Source organism: Astyanax mexicanus, chromosome 19, assembly GCF_023375975.1.
Source record: "Astyanax mexicanus isolate ESR-SI-001 chromosome 19, AstMex3_surface, whole genome shotgun sequence".
Lineage (NCBI taxonomy): Eukaryota > Metazoa > Chordata > Actinopteri > Characiformes > Acestrorhamphidae > Astyanax > Astyanax mexicanus.
The window spans coordinates 32,121,027-32,143,156 of record NC_064426.1 but is presented as its reverse complement, the minus strand read 5'-3'; the positions used below and the strand labels follow the sequence as shown (position 1 = coordinate 32,143,156).

Genomic DNA, 22,130 nt, shown 5'->3' with positions numbered 1-22,130 from the left:
GGTGTATGTGAGGGTGTGTGTGTGTGTTTGCAGGAGAGGGAGTCTGATTACCTGTTATTTACTGCAGGTTCTACATATGGACGACAATAAGATGACGGAAACCAGCCCCTCCTGTGAAAAGCCAACAGAAATGCATTAAGTTACAACAGTAATTAATATTGTGTAAAGTGTCTTAAGCTATGTAAATGTGCAATATGTTGAAATATCTAGACTTTACATGTAATTAATTAGAGCAGACTGATTTATATGGAGAGTATCTACCAAAAAAGATCATCTGGTCCCTGTCATTAGAAGGGTTGGTCAACAGACACTGGGTAAGAAGCACTATAGATTAATAGAGGTAGAGTTGGTATACAGTGAATAGCTCTATTTGAGTAATGTTCTAATCCATATTATGGCAAGAACTACTCAACTAAGTAAAGAGAAAAAAATAAAGGGTCAGTCAATCTGAAAAAAAAAAATACTTTGAAAGTATCCTCAAGTGCTGTCGCAAAGACCAGCAAAAACTTATGATGAAACAGGATACATTTTTAGAGTTACCAGCCTCAGAAATCACAAGTTAACACCTCAAATCAAAGAATTTTGGTTTGTTTAACACTTTAAAATGTTCTGCATGATTCCTTCATAGACTGGATAAGTAATATCCTATCCGGATGGGATTAGTTTCTCAGGGGGACATCTGTGAAACATATTTCACACTTCTTCTACTTCTAGTGATGAAACTCTTGCATGTGGACTGCAATAAAAAAAAAACAACAGGAGGACCAGTGAGTTTTTTGGCTTTCTCAGTCATGTGACACTGAGTTCAGTAGCTCCTCCATTTCCACTCACTCTTGTGTTTACGTGGATATCCATGGAAATGTACGCTCAAAGTGTAATTACTGTGTGTAGCAGTGGACAAATAGCTGTTTTATTAAACGCGAGGAGATGAAACTCAGAGACGTGTGTCTGAATGGGACTAAAATTACCGGAGGACCACGGAGTTCAGAGAAAAACAGTAAATAATTTAGCCTGTAATTTTCTCAGAGGACTTCTGAGAAAAACACATACATGGTCGTTCCAGAAGGGAATAAAATCACAGAGGAGCCCCCGTAAAAGAGAAAATTACCTCAGGACAATCTGAGAAAGTAATACAAGCTTAAGGATCTGTGTCACTTGGACAAAGGCCAAGTTGTGATGACTAGATAATTTGACTAGAGCATCTCCAAAACGTCAGGTGGGTCTACAAAGGGTAAGGTCCATGACAGAATAATAAGTGAATCAGTGACAGGGTCATAATGAAAAGACCCTCCCCCCCCCCCTTCGCTGTGGAGGATTTGTAAAGATTTATTTTTTTAAATTTAGCAGCGGGGCGCAGCGAGCTGACGTTAAAACAGATATATACATATATATATGGATATAGAGCGATTTTTCTAAAAGGTAACGGAGCTTACCATGTACACTGTTTTGAGATTATTTCTGATAGCTGGTTAAAAATAAACGACTCAAAACCCACAGATCAAACCCTCTGTGAGCTTGTGATAGTCATTGTGACTTGTAGACTAGGATTACTGTAAATTATAATGAAGGGAAATTATTTTAGCTAGTTTAACTAGTTAGATAGAAGCTGTATGTAGTGGATAGACAGAATTTAGTAGAGTACTTCATGTAGGAAGTTTAAAGCAGTTTCTTAACCCATCCATATGATCAGCTAATAAATTCTCATTTATTGAGTTATGGAATATATCTGGTCCTTTAGTAAAAGCTCATGAAACTAACAGACTACGAGGGTTTGGGTTATCTAAAGTTTATATTAACATCTGCCAAAAATTTCTATGAAACATAAGGTTACATTCTTTTACGTAAAAGACCACCATCATAAGTACTTTTAGTCGAAAAAAGGTGGCGTGAATGTAAATATACAAATATACAACAGAATTGACACGCCAATACATAATAATAATAGTAATAAAAATAATATCTTTTAAACATTAGGTGATACCTCATCAGTTTTTTTTTCATATATTTATATATAGTTCAGACATTGCACACATATTTTTTTTATCAACAGTAAATGTAAAGTGGAGTAACATGTTTAGGTTGTAAAGTGACCTTTACTTGGATGTAACTAATAATAAACAGAAGTACAAAAAGAATGGTTTATTTGTGATTAAAGGTAATTCCACAATTGTTGTTTTAAGAGAATATAAGATGGGGTTATTCAAATAAGCAGATTACATTATATTATATTATATTACATTATAGATGTGTCCCCCCCAATATCAAACCTGCTCCTACGCCCTTGCTAGCAAGGCACACTAGATGCGCTGCAGCAGCAGTTCAGTTCAGCGAGTCTTCAGCACAGCACGCACGCCAACAGATAGGCTTCTTCTCCCCCGTGTCTCACCAGCCAGGTAACATACACATCAAGTAAAATCCTACCGTTTGCCCTCTAAACGCAACCTGAAATCAGTTTCTTGTGCAGTAATATGTCTCATACAGCACCAAACTACTCTGTATTTTATCAGTTGGTGGTGTGACATTTTTCCATTGACAACTCACGTTTAGAGAATGTTACAAATAAAAGTCAAATTTCATTTAACATGTGCGTGTAATTTTTTTTTATAATGAAGTGTTCCACGTGCGCTAAATAGTGCCCTTTTTCCCCCCTGAGCACTTGCCCCCCAAAATGTCTGTGCACGCCACTGCTGACAATTCATGTCTTGTCCTGCCATCAGTACACTGGCCAGTTTTTGCCCTCACTCACAAGATAACACCTCACAATTCCTTATACAAGTGTGGGCATTCCAAAGCCTCTCCTGAGGTAACACATTATAAATGTCTCTTCAGTATTATTATAGCCAACACTCAATTACAGTGTGTTCATACATGTGCACACATTTAACAGCATCTGTCTGAACTATACATTCAAACATGTTACTTGCTGCTTGTTTAAATATGAAAATATGTCAGCTATTCTCTTAAGACATGTCTTCAGATGTGTTTCTGCTTGAGACGGGAGATGGCGCGATAAGCAGAGAGAATGTGTGCATCTGATATTCAGGTTTCCAATGCCACCAGCCCTCAGCGGCATCTGGAGAGACAGCTAACTGAGTGTCTTGAGTTTCACCCCGCTGATATCTAGTGGACTGATCACTCACATGCTTAGCTTAAAATTCACAGTAGTGGGAGTTAAAGGAATGAATGAATCTTACCCCCTGAACCCTTGTACTGGCTTGCAGTTCAGTTACTCATCCAAAGATTTATTACTGAGTAACTACATGCTATAAAATACCAATAGCTATAATATACCATGCTGCTAAGTGAGGAACCAAAAAAACAGAATAGTTTTAGTTGTTTAATAGGCAAGTTTGTTCACATACGATGCTTTAATGGAGAGAGAGAGAGAGAGAGAGAGAGAAATACTGGAAACTGCAGGTCAAATACATACCGTATTTTTCGCACTATAATGCGCACAAGATTATAAGGCACATTATTAATCAATGTATATTTTCTGGTCTATTTTCATACATAAGTTGCACCCGATAATAAAGCGCATTGTGCAAAGGTGTCGCCATGTTTTCCTTCTAATTCAAGAGGGTCTCACCACTAGATGGCGGTGGGGGAGGGGTAACTAAGTTAAGTAAAGCTAAGCTAAGCGAAGTAAACAAAACTGTAATTCTTAAAAAAACACTTTCTTTTAAAGTCAAACTGTTTATTTACAGTAAGCTTAGTTTTCCAGATTTCCACTAAGGCTGGGTGCAGCCGCATTAGCATTAGATGCATTAACTGCTAGCTCTAGCCGGGGTTAGCGCTAGTAAATCCTGATCAAGAGCACTACACTGAGGAACCCTAAGTGTTCTGGTAAGCCAGATTGATGGATGGATGGATGGATACTTTATTTATCCCAAAGGAAATTTAGCCAGGGAAATATAAGCTAGCAATTTTGTTGTAAAATTAATACATAAATTATAAACCTAGATTATAAGGCATACTGACTGAATTTTAGGGAGAATTAAAGAATTTTAAGTGCGCTTTATAACAGATTAAAATTCGGACAAAAACCTTATAAACAGTTTATAGCGCTTGCACAGATCTCCACACTGGGTTTCCCCTCTAGCATTTTGACACCACTCCGCTTGCAGTATTAAAAGCCGAGACTTTATCCGTAAAGAGATGCCATGATGAGTGTTCCAATCACTCAACCAGATTCTGGTCTCTTCATTAAAATGTCTCTTTTTAAAACTAATCTTGTTTTGTCTGGACCTGGTACAAATCAAAAGGGTGCAGTGAACTACGGTTGGACCAAAAGGATTCATCAACTGAACCATACTCTCTTTCCATTTGTTTGAGGTGTAAACCTGCAGATGGTTCAAACTTTCCCAACAACTGCAGGTACTGTAGTTGCGGCACTCTACCATCACCCAATAAACAATAGAAGATGAAAAAGAACTGATGTTGTGCAGAAATCTGACCACTATGCAAAATATTATACTGGTGGTTTCTGTAACTACTGTAACTGTATATTAATCCTTATTTATGAACAGAATTAAAAAGTTATCCTGAGGTTATCTATTACTCTTATTTTGCTGCTTAATGCATTTAAAGGGAGTCAGATTTGGCAAAAACTTTACTACTCTATAAATTGACAGAACACACAGCACCCAACATGCCAAAGCCCTTCAACAAACCAGTCATCAAAGTCAAGTATAGGGAGATGCAGCCCACATAAGACCAGTGCACAAAGTGCAACAAAAACACTTGGTTTGACTTGGTTTGGACTTTGGTTTGAACTTTCAGGTGTAAAAACACCCTAAAACTATCTTTACTCCGTTTAGAAGGTTAATCATTGTCCTTCTTTGTGTGGAACGTTCCGACACTGCGTATAGAAATGTTAATGTTTGTCTGTCCACAAGAAGCATGAATGCAATCAGACTTACTATATCAACAGGCCCTGCAGACTTTCTTTTCTTTTTTAAATTCTTTTCACCTGATTGTTCAATGATTGGGATTAAGTGACTGGGCCCCCCTAGAGGATTTCTCATTTCTTATCTCAGACTTTCCCTTAGAGTTAGAGTTAAATCATGGAAGAGTATTCTAATTAACCTCAGAAGAAAGGTGAATGTGTTATTAATAAGAATGCTTATGAGGAAAATATGCTTTTTAAATAGTTTAAATAGAAGCGCTCGGTTTAATAGCTGGGTGGTTAATCTAGCTTGCCTGCATAATGAATGGATTGTTATGGTTGCTTTTGAGTGAAATGCCCTCATACAGTTTAACACTGTGAGAAAACAGATAGAGAAAAAGAGAGAGAGCAGTGCTTGTTGTTTACTGCTTTGATGTGGAAAACACTACAGAGCAGCCCTTAAGAATATAATAATAATTACGTCTTTATCAGCCCCTCTCGCGGCCATGTTCCAATAGAGTCTCAGTGGGTGTTCTTTTTTTAATGCTGGAGTTTCTGTTAAAAGCCTTTTCATTAGGACCCTTCCACCGCGCTGCAGCAGATCACAGACGCTAATACTGTACTGTACAATAAAGGGGAACAGCTCTCGGTATTCTTTAGGGAATGAAACTGATTGGTTTAAATGCATCTCATTAAAACGCTCCCCGCTTGTGAGCGCCATCTGGTAGGCTTCGTTCAGAGGCTGGCAAAGCAGAAGACAGCATAAATATTTGGGCTCTCGTTGGAGGCAGGTGATCTCCCACATAGCTGTGTTGCTCAGTCTCCAGCTGTGCTCTGATTGCCTCCCCTCCTCTTGCTATAACACTCGCATTCTGCTGCCGCCGCCGCCGCATGCGTCGCATCTCAAGCAAGCTGTCACCGTCTGGTGGCTCTTTCAGGTCATCAGAAAGCTATTCAGCTGACACAGATGAAATGGGCGTTTCTCCGCCACAGATGGTTTGAAGAACGACAGGGACAGTTGTGTACACAGGCCGTCTCTCTCTGGTGAGCTTTCTGCACAGACAATGGCTGTAGTGATTGGCCTGGATCTATGAAAAGCCCTCAGCAGGTGCAATGCTGCATGTTGAGGTGCTGGTTCAATTCTTTGTTGCGATGCTAGATAGGCAAACAACTTTGTTTGTATTCGGCTCTTGTAAATCTGCCACATCTGAAGGTCTATTTAAAGTCTTTAAAGTCTCACAGACCATCATGGAAAATGTTACAAATGTTTGCATCATATTACACTGGATACTTTATATTTAACATCCAGACAGTTGAAGTAAGGCAGAGATGTCACCGATCTGATCACATGATCAGAAATCGAGGCTGATCACAAGGATCGGAACTGGGTGAAACAGATCCAGATCACTTATTTATCAAAAATGTAACGTTATATTGTTACTCCACAAGTTCACTACTGAGCACTGAGGTTAATCCAGCAAGTTACTTACTGAACATTAATTTCATTCACACTTTATTTTCCTCCAAACTGTCAACACAAGACTGCTTAAAGCTCTCAGTTACACTCATTATCTCAGCAGATTACAATATTCTAATTTGAAAAGCATATAACTTCATTATATTATACTATATTATAATGTGTATATATATATATATATATATATATATATATATATATATATATATATATATATATATATATATATATATATATATATATATATATAGTCTAAATTTAATCTGCCAAGACTAATCCATACTACACTATTATTATGCTCTCCTCCCTAAAAACAAAACTACCAGCGTTTTAAAAAATGAATCATAATCATAATTATGATTAACCCCAGAATTGTTGTAGTGAGACAAATAATTTATATGATTATTTAATACTTGTTTCTTTTGTGCTAAAAACAGTAATTTGTCAAACCATTGTTTAAATAATAATAAAAAAAATTAGGTACAAAAAACCCTTAAGGGACAACTTGGAATATGTTCTTTCATTTTTTCCCTTCATTGCCAAAGTATCGGATCAGGACTGAAAATGTGATCAGAACATCCCTAAACAAAAGGCATACAATTGCAGTACTTGAACCTATCAAATAGGGTTACTTCAGAGTAAACGTTACCACCAATAAAGGACAGTGCAGTGGATGGTAACCATCATGACTGGATGCATCTGTCTAGAACTAGAAATTAAAAAAACAAGTATATACATTTTTTATTTACTATATAATTTGAACAGACAAACTGTCCCTTAAACTGTGTCAAAATTTATTGACAAATTGACAAATGTAGAAATTCTCCAAAATTACCTTACATCTAAAATAAACTTCTTACATTGACTTCCATTGAAAGTTAAAAAAGGTACCTCTTTACTGTAAAGTTTTAGAATTACATGTTTTTATTGGACAGAAATGATATACAGTTCTAATGTTATAGACTAGCCTGCTGTGTCCCTCAACCACTAAAAGCATTTTTCAGCTTTCAGGTTGTGATGCACTGAATAAGATAAGCTTCTTATTAGCATGACTGCTGGATGTGCGTTCAGGGAATGCAGACAGAATGCTGGCATGGCCATTCGAACAAAAGCGCAGATAAATGAAAAAAGCAATGAACAAACAACAAATGGATGTCAGATAGCTAGGTCGGTCATGCTTAGTGAGTTTTCGTCACTTTCACAGGATAGATATGTCTAGTTTATTTGATCTAGGCAGTGTGGGCAGTGTGCTAAGTCCTGCTGGAAAATGAAATCTGCATCTCCATAAAAGTTGCCAGCAGAGGGAAGCATGAAGTGCTGTAAGATTTTCCGGGAAAACACTTTTCTGCACTGACTTTAGACTTGATATATCACAGTGGATCAACATCAGCAGATGACATGTCTCTCCAAACCATCACTGATCATCAGTAAATTTTACATTTCATTTGTAAATCAAGGGAGCAGAGTCTGGAGGAAGAGTGGAGAGACACACAGTCCAAACTGCTTGAGGTCTAGTGTGAAGTTTCCACAATCAGTGATGGTTTGGAGAGACATGTCATCTGCTGGTGTTGGTCCACTGTGTTCGTACTTCTCTCTACTAACAATTTTTATGGAGATGCGGATTTCTATTTCCAGCAGGACTTGGCACACTGCCCACCCTGCCAAAAGTACCAACTGGCCTTATATAATATTCTAGTTTTCTAAAACAGTGATTTTTGGGTTTTCATTGGCTGGATCATAAACAATAAAATAAATAAAAGCTTAAAACAGATCACTCTGTGTGTAATACATCTATATAATATGTGAGTCTCACATTTTAAACTGAATTACTGAATTATATGTAGCAACATAACTGCAATACTAGTAGTTAGTATTTTGTCCATATTGTGGCGCACTGCTATATGTGAATCAGTACAGTAACTCACTGTCTGGTCTTCTCCAGCTCTCCATAAAGCCAGCCGTCCCTCTCGTCAGGGATGAGCAGTGCGATGATATCTCCCTCCTCAAAGCTTAGCAAGGTGTTGTTGTTGCCAGATTTATGGGGGAAAATGGTCCTGACTCGGGGTCTTCTAGCCATGTTATTCAACCCTGAGGCCATTGACACAGACCTGGCTAATCCACTGTCTTCACTGTTGTGATCTGAAAGTGACAGATATGCATAAAAAAGATGCAAATAACTGCGATGAACCTAGAAAATTGGAAAAACAGTGGTTTATCATTCAGTTTTAGTGACGGAAGGCTGAAGCACAGCACAGTTTGAGTCTTTTTTTCTATGTGATGGAGTGCAGTGGGACCTGGCTGGACCAAACCTTACCGGGCACAGTCTCTTCTCTGGGGTTGTTTGGGGGGAACATGCCGGCTAGTGGACTGGTTTGAGCCTTCAGAGGAGGTGCAGGAGGTGGAACCACGATCTCTGAAGTCTGTGAACAATAATACGAAAATGATTTTACATAACTTCTTTTACATATATCAATACTATAGCATCTATAGCAGATCTGTATTGTTGCCACAAATGTCTACATACTACAGATGCAAAGCAAATTTTTTAATATTTCTAGCATTCTATACACAATATAAAGTAGAAATAAGGTTTATACACTTATTAATAGTAATAAGCAAGTCACATAAAAACTATGGCTATATGCTTAAAAAAACTGGTTTGTTCCGAAAGTGTTTTATATTTATAGACATTGTTAATTATATTAGAGTAGACGGGGAGTTAATAAACATTTGTTTTATTTGTCTATGCTTCTTCAGTGTTGCAGTGTTAATTAACATCATTCTGAATAAATTTCACTCATTTGAACAGCCAGTAAATGTTTTTAAATGGTCAGTTTTAACGCTCTTATTTCTAAAAAAGGGGGGCTTAAAAAACAGTTTATGGGGCGGGTCAGGTTGGGCTGGATTTTTTTGGGCCTGATCTAAGCTCTTGAAAAAATATCAAAGCATTAATTGGCCATGGACAAAAGATATTATAAGATACATATAAATAATAAAGTATGCTCAGAGAGCCTGATGATTTTGAAGATACTGAATTAGTGAGTTAATGAGTAAAGGTGAAAATGTTTGAATGTGAACTTGGATTAGCTTAGCCATGTATAGTTAATAATAAACTAATTAAATTAAGTTTGTATGAAGTTATTTTTGGAGTGAATGACACATTCAAGTATGTCCACATTCGAGCTTATGTTGTGAATGCATTGATTAATTGAGGAGCTCCTACCCGGCTGTTGCGCCTTGTTCCTGGAGAGGGCTGAGGAGTTACAGACACTGGAGTGCGCAGACCATCGATCATTGACATCACACTGTCTGGAACGTTGGTAATGTCAGTACATTTGTCCTGCCAGGTGGGTATCTTCTCTGTTAGTATGTCCTTCGCCTTTGGGAAACCATAAACAATAGTAATTCGAGTAAATAACATGACAGGAGAAAAAACATAAACTGCAAATTTGGTTGGAACGCTTATTTGATGCTTTTGCTTTAAAAACTCCTCCATGCACAGACAGTAATTTTGGACTGGCTGAGGTGTGGGGTGCCCAAACATTTGCCCAAATCGAACAAAGCCAACACATTCAGCTAAAACTCAACCTGAACAACATGTGGGGGTGATCAAAATTTTGCCCAAGTCAAGGTTGGTCCAACAGCTCCAGCAAGCTGGCTGTCTTGGAATGCCCAAACTTTTCCCAAAGACATGATTTGTACCAAAGCTCCTTCATGCACAGGCTTTTCTAAAGTGTTGGCTTATTAGGGTTGCCCAAACGTTTGGCCAAGACATGGTTTGTACCAAAGCTTCTCTGTGCACAGGCTATTCTAGACCATTGGCTGATTTGGGTTGCCCAAACTTTTCCCCAAGACATGGTTTGTCCCAAAACTCCTCTGTGCACAGGCTTTTCTAGAGTGTTGGCTGATTTGAGGTGTACAAACTTTTGGCCAAGAGATGGTTTGTACCAAAGCTCCTTAATGCACAGGCTGTACTAGAGTGTCGGCTGATTTAGGTTGCCCAAATGTTTGGCCAAGGCATGGTTTGTCCTAAAGCTCCTCACGTGCACAGGCTGTACTATAGCACTGGGGTGCTCAAACTTGTGACCAAAAGCTGGTTTGTCCAATAGCTCCTCCATGCACACACAGTATTGGAGAGCTGGCAGATATGTGTGGTACCCAAACTTTTGCCCAAAAGCTTGATTATCAAACAACTATCCAATTAAACATGTATGGGATGCTATTAGACAGGTTCCTTAACTCTTTACCCTATGTCAGTCAACATTTTGAATGATGTATTGTTCCTGTTAATGTTTATCTTTCTTTTAAATAGCATTACAATCTGACCATTTTTATATTTCAATTTTATATGACAATGAGTGTACTATATGCATCTTCTTATCTCATAAAAAAAACATGTGACCTTAACTTCATTCTCCTTTAACAATGTAAATACACTCCATACTCAAAATAGCCTTAGATACAGTATAAACCTCTTGAACTGATCTAACACTTTACGTAGGTGATAGCAGGTGATAGCAGGTGATATGCTGAGAAAGACTGACCTTGTCGTGGAAACCTGCTATCTGGTAGGAGAAAGAACAGTGCTTGTCCACCAGGAAGCAGAACCTTCTCTTCTCTTCCAGAAGGGCCTCCTTACAACCATCTGCTATAAACTTCTGCATGTCCATCTGGCGGTGCGTGAGGGTCTCCAGACACTGTCGAGAAAGCAGAAATAAACGCATCATACACCCTTATCAGCTGCCCCACATACACAGTGCCAAGTCTCCTTGGTTTTCACTGCAAACAAACCATCACAGGAACCAAAACGGCATGACACGAGGCATATTCATTTTAAAGCATAAAGATACTGAGAGGGAACAAAAGAGGCCAACCAGATAGTGTGATCTCAAATGTCAGCCTTTGTGATGGAAACGAGCCGCCAATCAAGCTGCTGTTATCTCTAAGTCAGGAAGGGTGGCAGTGAAAAGAGACAAGATTGGGTCGCAAACGCCTTTTTTTTAGTTGTCAGGATCCTCAACCACTGATAATGACAAGCAGGGATTCCTAGAAGGGAGCACTGCTAAGCTTAACCTGTGAAAAGTGATGATAACAAAACAAGATATCATCATTACTGTCTGGGTGGGACCTCAGTGATGGGACAATTATGATAATCACTCACGATGTTGATGATTACAATGCATAACAATATCATAAGAAATTAGTTATTGCTGGAAATGGTATTGGATGTCACTATAGATTATATTATTGCTTAGGGCTGTTAATTTGGAATTAGTAACGCATTAATCATTGTATAACGCAATAAATATACAGCACCAACTTCCGCAGGAATCTTCCCCACCCCTGCTCAACACCCGGATTGTTTTCTGAAGCAGTTCGCTTGCTGTGAGAACGTGATTTAAACTAATCTGCTGATAAGGCACAGTTTAATCTGATGTTTTATAAGATAATATACTGCTATGAACAAACGCTGTCTCTGTTGTTCCATGCTGTTTACACATTAAGGTTGCAGTATGTGCAGTGTTCACTGCTTGCATGACAAATTTTTTGTGTTCGGGGTAAAGCAGCGTCACGCTGCACAGATTTACAGTTCGTGCTGTGACACAAAATCTTCTTGATTTTTTTTACGTTCTTGCTCCCGCACCAGGCAGTTCTTACCAATGAGAGGAGACAATGTGCTTGTGTGGTTTATTGGTGCGCATTTTAGTGTGTTTAGGTTCATGCCTGTGTGAAACCAAACCAAACAGAGGAAGAAAACTCTGAGTATTTTTACCTACCTACTACAGATATTAAGGAGCAGTACTCTGCAGCCACTCTGCTGAAGGGCAGCGTTATACAGGAGTTTCAGTTTAGCCCGAGACCCCGAAGCTGAAGCAGTATTAGCATTAGCTGCTAAGCACACTAAGTGCTACTCTTTCGTCGTTCAGAGGTATGTATTAGTGACCTGTAGTCTGCTGTTCATCCTAGCTGGCACTGCTGGAGCAACATTAGCATTAGCTGCTAACTGCAATAGCCATTTTGCCATTCAGAGGTGAGTATTATCAGCCTGTAGTCTGCTGTGAATCCCGGCTAGCATTGCTGGAGCAACATTATCATTAGCCGCTAACCACGGTAAATGCTAGCTCTTTCGTTGTTCAGAGTTGAGTATTTTCGGCCTGTAGTCTGCTGTGAATACTGGCTAGCACTGCTGGAGCAACATTATCTTTACCTGTAACCGTGCTAAATGCTAGCTCTTTCGTTGTTCAGAGTTGAGTATTTCAGACTGTAGCCTGCATGTTTATTGTGTTAAAACAAGCTAGCTGATAGTGCCCTGGCTTACAGAAACAGGAAGTGTTTTGACGAATTAGAAGGAAAACATGGCTACACCCCTGTTCCTTACTTGTGTCGCATTATGCGCCTTATAATCTGGTGCACTTTATGTATGGAAATAGAACAGAAAATAGACATTCCATTCATTGTTCGCCTTATAATCTGGTGTGCCTTATAGTGTGAAAAATATGGTAAATAAGCAATTTTGACCACCTAAATGCTTCTAGAAGGTAGAATAGGACACTGCATGGGTGGCCACCTAAAGCCTTCCATAAAACTGCCTTATTCACACAGACCCACCCTGTGACTCGTAATCCAGAGAATGACAGAGCGAGTGTATAAAGCACCTCAGGCTTGATTATATGTTATACAGTCAGCACAGTGATCTCATCAGAACATAAAAGATACAGTACATAAATATCGTTATACAGGCTGACCAGTCTGAGCTTCTCCCACATTAAGGATTAAAGTTCTGCTCTGCTTTGGAATCATTTTTTTTCTCCACTTTTCTCTCCTCTCCTCTTTAATTTTCTCCTGTCGTCACTACAGGCCCATGAGACATCATACATCACACAGTGTGACTCAACCAAATTTCATGTCTACACGGGTCTGCTGGGAGCACCCTTTCAATCTTTGGCTTTACCCAGGGGAGCATGGATTAACGTGGTATTTGATTTACTTTGTTCCTTTAAAAAAATTTTTTACCAAAAGCAGAATCCCTACCAACCTACGTTTATAGCTTTATTTAATCCTCATGCAGCATCTTGTGTTATTATTTTTTATTTTAAAGCTTCTCATTACTTTTTGGAAAGTCACATGGATTTGTTTATGAGACTTGTATGGAGAAAACATTGTCACAGTATGGTGGATTAATCAAAATGTGCACAGTTCATGGCAGTATGCAGTTTTTGTATGTGTTCATGGCTGTGCAGAGTGTTATTGACAGACTGTATTTCTCTATCTGTTTCTCTGCACCCTTTATTGATTTTCTCCAATTTTCTTCTGTTCTTCAATGGTCAGGACCCCACAGTAAAGACCACCACAGAGCAGCTTTTATTATTATTATTTAGTTATTAACTATTTTTATATGGGTCATTCTCAGCACTGAAGTAACTCTGAGGGACATGGTGGTGTATGAGGTGTTAGTAGTGTGTGTTAAGCTGATATGAGTAGATCAGACACTGCAGCGGTGCAGCTGGAGTTTTTTTTTTTAGTCAATCAAGCACTGTATGTTAATCTACACAGATTTCTCTTCTGAAAACTGTTTATTTGGGTTTATTAACAGTAAGCTTTGATTTCCAGATTTACACTAAGTCTGGGTGCAGCAGCGCTAGCCGCTAACTGTGGCTAGTGCTAGCGTTTAGCTGCTAATGCCACCTGACAGCACTACACTGAGGAACCCTGAGTGTTCCGGTAAGCCAGGGTGCTATCAGCTAGCGGTTCATCCCATTTAGCTTATTTTAACATGGTAAACACGCAGACTACAGTCCGATATACTCACCTTTGAATGGCAAAAGAGCTAGTGCTTAGCTCGATTAGTGACTAATGTTAATACTGCTCCAGCAGTGCTAGCTACATTCCAATAATACTTAATAATATACCCAATAATCACTATGCTAATACTGCTACAGCCTCTGTGCTGGAAAAACTTCACTGAAACATCTGTATAACGCTGTACTGTATAACGCTGTGGCTTTACTGCTCCTTACAACCTGACTGGTATAATTCATACATAAGGTGCACTGACAATTTTTGGGAACATTAAAGGATTTTAGGTGCAAAAAATATAGTAATCAAGATTGAATACATATGACACTATTAGAGATTTCCTAAAATTTGATTTAATTTAATTTAACATATTACCTTGCTAACAGCACTGGTTGCAGTATACTGATATATAGAATCATATCCTCTCTATCATGACTATTGTGTCTATTGTGTCTATTGTGTCATGTATTTATTTTGTATTTTGTTCTACACTGTAACTTAAAAAAGTAATAAACAAACCAAAATACTCTGTAAAGCACTTTATATAAATATTAAAGATATTAAAGGATTTTTTTGTTGTTTTAACATGGGCCATGGATTAGCATTGTATTTGTATCTGAATCAAAAACAAGCAGCAGAACCTCCCTTCCACCACCAACATTATTAGCTTTATTTAATCCTCATGCTACATCTTGGCGTGTCTTTCCTCTTTTTATTAAAACTCCTCATTACTTTCTGTAAAGGCACTTGATATGATTGTTTTTGACCTGCAGGTACTGTATATAACAGCCTGAGGCAAACAATCAGGCTAGGTGGTACAGGAAGGGCCTGGGCGATGGTCCGGTGGAAGGCAGCCCCCCCCTGGCATTGTTGGGAAAAAGCCTGGAGCTCCAAAGCTGCTTCCCTTTTTATCTGCTTCCTGCTTTGAGTGCCAGCGCCCACCAGCCAGGTTGCTTTCAGCGAATGCCCCGTCTCATCCCAGTTCAAACGGAGCACCATCCTCAAACGCACTGGAATGAGGCGTGCTGCATTTCTGGCCGTGGCGGGGGAATTACCTGAGTGTGTGAGCTGACCAGACTCTGAGAGATACACTATCACACACACACACACACACACACACACACACACACACCAGCACACATGCATGCACACTATCAGAGAGACAACATTCTGGCTCGCTGCGATAACACATAATATTCCTGTAATACAACAGGAACGGCCACGCCAGTCCTGTGTTCGGCTAAGATTTGAGAGACGGCGGCTGTGTTTTCACAGGCTTTCTCAAGCCTCACTTCCCTGGAGGGCTGTTCTAGGTGATGATAAGAGCATGGGAGACACAGGCTGTATCTATATAAATCACAGACACAGGCACGGACAGGTTCCGCACAATGAGCCGAACGTTTATCACCGCAAACCTCTGATCAGTGCTGAGGACAACCCTGTTGCTATGGACAACTCAGTTTCATCTGGAAAGAAAAGCACGAATTCAATCAGACAAAGACACCAGGGACTGACACATCATTCCAGTCTGAGCACCTTAAAACACTCTTTAATAGACACTTTATTGGCCATATTTCTGGCTACCGTATTTTTTGCACTATAAGCCGCACCAGATTGTAAGGTGCACTAATCAGTGAACGTCTATTTACTGATTACCAGATTTACCAGATTATAAGGAGCATTATGCGAGACTAGTAAGGAACAGGGTGTTGCCATTTCATCTTTTAATTCAGCAGGTCTTGCTGCTGGGTGGTGGTGGGGGGTAACTAAGTTAAGCAAAACTAGCTTAGCTAAATAAATAAAAATTAAAATTATAATTATCAAATAAGCGCTGGATGTTAATCTACACTACTGGATTCCTCTCCTGAAAACTGTTTATTTGGGTAAATAAAGCGTTTCCGCTTATTTTCAGTAAGCTTAGATTTCCAGATTTCCATTAAGGCTTGGTGCAGCAGCATTAGCGGCTAGCCGCTAGCGCTTGTTCCCCGACATCATTACACTGAGGAACCCTGAGTGTTCCGGTGACCCAGGGCGATATAAGCTAGCGGTTTGTCCAATGTAGCTTGTTTTAACACCATAAACATGCATGTCTACAGCCTCAGTGCTTGAGAACTAAACTAAACTTCTTTATAACGCTGTACTTTAGTGGAGAGACTTTACTGCTTCGTTATACCTGACTGGAAAAAAAATGTATACATGTATAGGTTTTAAGTGCGCCTTATGGTGCGAAAAATACTTAATATAAAAAAATAAAAGTGAATTGCCCGAAGAAATTAAAGAATGTCTTTGCAGCTGAAGTTGGAGAAACGAAAGGGGAAAAACTGACGACAAACAGATAAGAGTGGGTCAGTATTAGGAGTGTGAGGTCATCTCATGATACAATAATATCACAATATGAAGCGATGATATCACAATACTGCGATTCTGTAATACTCGATATATCACATCGCATGGATGAAGGAGCATCACCTTCAACTAAATCTCTCAAAGACTGAACTTCTGGTTATACCAGCGAAACCATCTTTTCAACACAACTTCACTATAGCCATCGACTCTCTCTCTCTCTCTCTCTGTCACCGACAAAGGTTGCTATAGGAACCTGGGTGTTATGGTTGATGACCAGCTCTCCTTCACGCACCATGTGACCTCAGCTGCTCGATCCTGCCGCTTCGCGCTTTATAACATCAAAAACATTTGACCGTTTCTGACGCAACAGGCCACCCAACTCCTGGTACAAGCAGTCGTCATTTCACGCCTCGACTACTGCAATGCCATACTAACTGGCCTCCCGGCCTGTGTAGTAAAACCACTCCAAATGATCCAGAATGCAGCAGCTCGTCTGATCTTCAACCAGCCAAAACGGGCTCATGTCAACCCACTGCTCATTGAGCTCCACTGGCTACCAGCTCTTACAAAGCTCTTACAATCGCCTACAAGGTGAAGGATAAAATACTCCTAAATAAGCGAATACCAGAAATAATGGATTTATTGGTGTCAGTGTCACAGAATTTGATGACCAATATTCTTTACTACAGGTTCACCCTATTCATTAGATTAGCGCCACCATTTGGAGTAATGAAGCAGTAACTTAGTTACTCAGTAAGCAAGTCAGATTGGGGCGCCTATATTTCAATAAAAATAGATACTTGATGTATTGTGAACTCTTGACAAGTTCAGCACAGCTGTTAAGTAAAAGCCTTCCAGAAGCCTACCTAAAATTAAACAAATGTCCAAACCAAAAGTTAACAAAGTGAGTTATTTCAGATAGATGATAGCAGCATTGCTGAATCTGTAATGGACGTCTAACAGGATGCTAACAGCAGATGTCTGAGAATGCAGAAGCACAGATATATGATATCTGTCTTTTTGTCTGTGATGAAAAGAAGATGTGAATGTCTCAGAAGCCTTCACTATCAGACGGGTCTGCAAGACCCAGAAACGTTTCAGAAAAAACACTTGATATACTGTTGCATAATCCCAGCCATGTGGAGGCAGATGTACAGAGAAGCATTTCATCTCTGTTAGGTGACTGTCATGAATATTCTGTTGGTAGGAAATTATGCATTCAGTGGTTATGTAGGAGAAGAAGGCCGACACTTGAACAGCGCTTAAAACAATTTGGAAAAAAACTGAATTATGAAAAAGGTGAAGAATACAAATTTAGGTCTTTTGTATTCAGCACTTCTACTTCTAGTATACAGCTCTGGAAAAAAAATAAGAGGCCATTAAAAATTATGAGTTTTTTTGATTTTACCAAATTGAAAACCTTTAGAATATAATCAAAAGGAAGACGGATGATCACAAGCCATTAAGCTAAACTGAACTGCCTGAATTTTTGCACCAGGAGTGCAGGCATAAAGATATCCAAAAGCAGTGTGTAAGACTGGTGGAGGAGAACATGCCAAGATGCATTAAAAATCAGCTTAAAAGAGTACATATACAGCTCTGAAAAAAAATAAGAAACCACTTCAGTTTCTGAATCAGTTTCTCTGATTTGGCAACTTATAGGTATAAATTTGAGTAAAATAAACATTGTTGTTTTATTCTATAAACTACAGAAAATATTTTTCCAAATAAACATATTGTCATTTAGAGCAGAGCTTTTAGACCTCAAATAATGAAAATAATTCATATTCATAAAGTTTTAAGAGTTTAGAAATCAATATTTGGTGGAATAACTCACAGTTTTCTTGGAATGTTCTCCTCCATTAGTCTTACACACTGCTTTTGGGTGATCTTATTCCACTCCTGGTGCAAAAATTCAAGCAGTTCAGCTTGGTTTGATGGCTTGTGATCATCCATCTTCCTCTTGATTATATTCCAGAGGTTTTTCATGAGCTGTATATTATGAGAATGGGTGGAGTCACACATCATACTGCAACCAGCCAGCAGGGGTGCTAGACCTCTTGAGAGACGTTGCAGGGTCCATGCTTATTTAGAATCATGGGTTTTTCTAAGAAAGCAGCCTATGGAGACTGCGTCTGCTGCCTCGTGACACATACATAATTTCCAGTCAGTCGTGGCATTTCATTTTGCTTTAAAAAAGGCCTTCAGACCTATTTTTGCATTTTGACTCTTTGGGAACGGTGATTCACTGCTAAATGCTTCTTTGCTTGAGATGCCAGTGCTACAGAAGTTCAGGAAAATGATGCCTGTTCTGAAAATGAAGCCTACACTCTAAATAAGGAACTATGCTTTCTAAAATATGATGCGTTTAAAGCTGTTTTTTTTCCTGCTTTTGATATGCAATATGCAATTAGGGCAAGATACAGTACGTATGTGCATGTGTGCATATGTGTGTGTGTGGGGGGGTTTGTGTGGTGTCTGGAAATTGTGTATGTGTGTGTGTGTGTGGGTGTGATCCAGAACAGCAGGGTGTATTCCTGGAATTCATAAGCATAACACAAAGTCCAACGACTATTCTTTTTTCGTAAACATGTGGGCAGTTAAAGCACAACCCCGCGACTGCCGCTGGCACGGTGGCAGGGATGTGAAGGTGGCCCGAGTGTTTCTGCGTTCGCTCACCTCGTTCTCTTTGCTCTCGTACTTCAGCGCGTTCTTGCCTTGGCTCTTTCTCCTCAGCTTTTTCAGGTCAGCCTGCGATCTCTCCAGCGAGTCCTGTTTCATCTTGTGTTCTGTCTGATATCTCTTAAACGTGGCCTGTGGAGACACATGAAACCTGCTCACACTTTCATTTAGTGCATGCCGGGGCTTGTAGGTGGCGGTACTTCTGGGAAAACAGTCTTAAATTAAAGCTACAGTCTTAACTCTTTAAGTAGAGTGACACAATGCAAAATGAACACAGCTTGATTCACATTACGTGGCTGAAATTGGGCCTTAATGTGACATAGATCAGATTTTTTTCAGGGCTGTGTGCACATGTCAAATCAGATTTAAGTCACTTTCATAAGGGGTCCTTGTGTGACTCAATATGTGGCTCAAAAATTCACAGTTTGTTTTGCTACTGCGCTTGCGCAGATCTCCACATCGAGGAGGGGTTTCATCCTCACCCACTAGCACAATGACCCTCCTCTGCTAGCGGCTTAACCAACAAGCTAATTCCCTTCTTTTTATGAAGGGTGGGGCTATTATGAGCATTACATATAATTACACAACACTCCCAGTCATATTTTAAATATACTTTGAGGTGGGAGGGGGGCAAAAACAGACCCACATTAAAATCTCCCAGGTCAGGATTTCTCAACCTGTCGGTCATGTTTATACAAGAAACATTATGGGAAAATAAGTAGCAATGTAAAAATGATAGCAAATCGCTTAAGCAACTCAAAGCAAACTAAATGTAATGTGTTTCAGTTACAGTTCCTGTTGCAGACAATTACTGTATCTAACCAGAGATGAAGCTTCCTAAATAAGGTAGAAGGTGGGGGCAGGGGCTCTAAGTGGACTAGTGAACTATGGTGCTGCCGGCTCGAATCCCAAGTCATGCTGCTTGCCATCAGCAGCCAGAGTCTGAGAGAGCTGGGTCACTGTGCTTTCCTCAGAGTGAGCTGGCTACCAAGTGATGCTACATCAATCAATGCTAGCTCAAAAAGAGGCAATGGCTGACTTCACATGTATCAGAGGAGGCATGTGGTAATCTTCACTCTCCTAGTGTTGGGGCATTACAAGTAATATGGGGAGGACTAAGGATTTAGTGAAGTAATTGGTCTTTCAAATAGGATAAAATTAGAAATGTATTATAAAAATAATGGTTTGTTGGGGTTTTTACTGATTTCTAGTTATCAACAGGTGAATTGTGGGGCAAAAAGTTTGAGAACCTTAGTTGTAGATTACCCAAACTTTTGCATGGTCCTTCTTTTTCTATTTTTTAACTCTAAACTCATACAGAACAAAAACAGAGTAGATGTTCTACTCACGTTTTCACAGTAATATAAATTTTATATCACAAATCATTAGCAGGAAATTTACATGTATTTTTGACATTATTTCCACTTTATACTTCCAAATAAAACACCTATTTTCCCAAGGAATGCAAATCTCACCGTCATATACTTCACATCCATGTCCGTCTTCTTCTCCAGCTCGCCGATAATCTCTCGATGGAAGCGTCTAAACTGCAGGAAAAGAAAGAAAAAGAGAGGGATGAGTAGACTGAAGCGGATAGAAATGCATTCTATATAAAACATTATAAACACAGAGGGGGAGGTACGTTGGTGGAAAGCCTACATTAGCATCACGCAGGCACAAACGCACACAAATGCACAGAGAGAGGAAAGGAAAAATAGGTCATTGAGTTAAGCGCCGCTGGCCTTGGCTGCTGTTGTATAAGCCCAAGTGGCTGCTGATGAGGGTCTTTATGAAGGATCTGAGTCATAGAGAAAGAGAGACACACGGGCTAGGGATGCCCGAAGACCCCCGTGCCCATTCCGACCCATTTCCACCCCCACACTCTACTTACTGTAACCCTCATTCAACTAATCACGCTCTCACGCTCCCAACCCAGTCTAGCCAACCACAGAGCGGCGCGAGGGCGAGCAATTACATCACCGTAGACCTTGCCGCTGCGACAAGTGGCGCCCACCCATCTCCTCCATTCTGCTTTTTTTTCATAATCACTGATTTTTTTTTTCTTTTTCTTTCGCCGTGAGGAAATGTGGATTCCCACCCTCGCTCTCCACAAGCCAACTCCAACTCCAAACTCCTCCACACACACTGAGACGCTCTGCTAGAATTCTCTTTAACACTGTGTGCTTTTTACTTACATTCAGCTCCACTCATTCAGAAAAAGAGAACGAGAGAATGAGAGAATGAAAGAATGCATCATTCACAAACAGAACAGTGCAAAACTGCCAAACTCTCCCTTTCCTCCCCTGTAAATTCAGTGTAATTTCACTCAACACTGAGCTCTTTCAGCTACAGCTCTTTCACTATTCCAATGTCACACTCGCGGACTACGCTAATGCTATTTTTAGCATTCCGTTACTGTGTGAAGGAAAAAAACACAAGCGACCCGGAGATGAAGAAAGCAAGACGTCAGACGCCATAAAAACAGGGAGTGGAGGATATACTGTATATGCTGGGTGCGGGTGTGGGTGTTTAAGAGTGTGTAGGTGAGTGTGAGAGTAATAGCAAATTTAGGAAGGAACACTCGTAGAAATAAAGATTTTATGTTAGAAATGAGTAACTAATTAGTAGCGAATGCAATAGAAAACTTTTTTAAAATTTGTTTGCTTGCTTTTGCTTCCTTAAAGAAGCTTTTATTACATGGTTTTGAGATGCATTTAGCAGGGGTGTGTCATTTAGTATTGTACATATCATACATATAAGGATATCGTCATAATTTAATTTATTTTTCATGTGATAACAGTAGGGGTGTCAAGATTTTGGTATTTTATCAAAATCGATCAAAATTATGTCATGGTCTTGAGCCTTGAAGTCAAAAGATGATCGAAGATCCCTCCCTCTAAGCTACGCAAGCATGCACGCGCTACGCAAATGGCGCAGCATGCT

At 39.5% G+C, this 22,130-nt stretch overlaps 1 protein-coding gene across 2 annotated transcripts in view; it reads right to left on the bottom strand.

Moving 5' to 3' along the window:
* Nucleotides 1–22,130, bottom strand: part of baiap2l1b (BAR/IMD domain containing adaptor protein 2 like 1b) — an 82,571-nt gene that overhangs the window by 19,180 nt on the left and 41,261 nt on the right. For both annotated transcript variants that reach the window (XM_022673275.2, XM_022673284.2), the window contains exons 5-11: nucleotides 20,663–20,734; nucleotides 19,185–19,319; nucleotides 10,907–11,059; nucleotides 9,586–9,741; nucleotides 8,677–8,782; nucleotides 8,288–8,501; nucleotides 52–111 (exon numbers count right to left, since the gene is read on the bottom strand). In XM_022673275.2, the coding sequence (XP_022528996.2) occupies nucleotides 52–111; nucleotides 8,288–8,501; nucleotides 8,677–8,782; nucleotides 9,586–9,741; nucleotides 10,907–11,059; nucleotides 19,185–19,319; nucleotides 20,663–20,734 (896 nt within the window). The remainder of the gene's footprint in view (nucleotides 1–51; nucleotides 112–8,287; nucleotides 8,502–8,676; nucleotides 8,783–9,585; nucleotides 9,742–10,906; nucleotides 11,060–19,184; nucleotides 19,320–20,662; nucleotides 20,735–22,130) is intronic.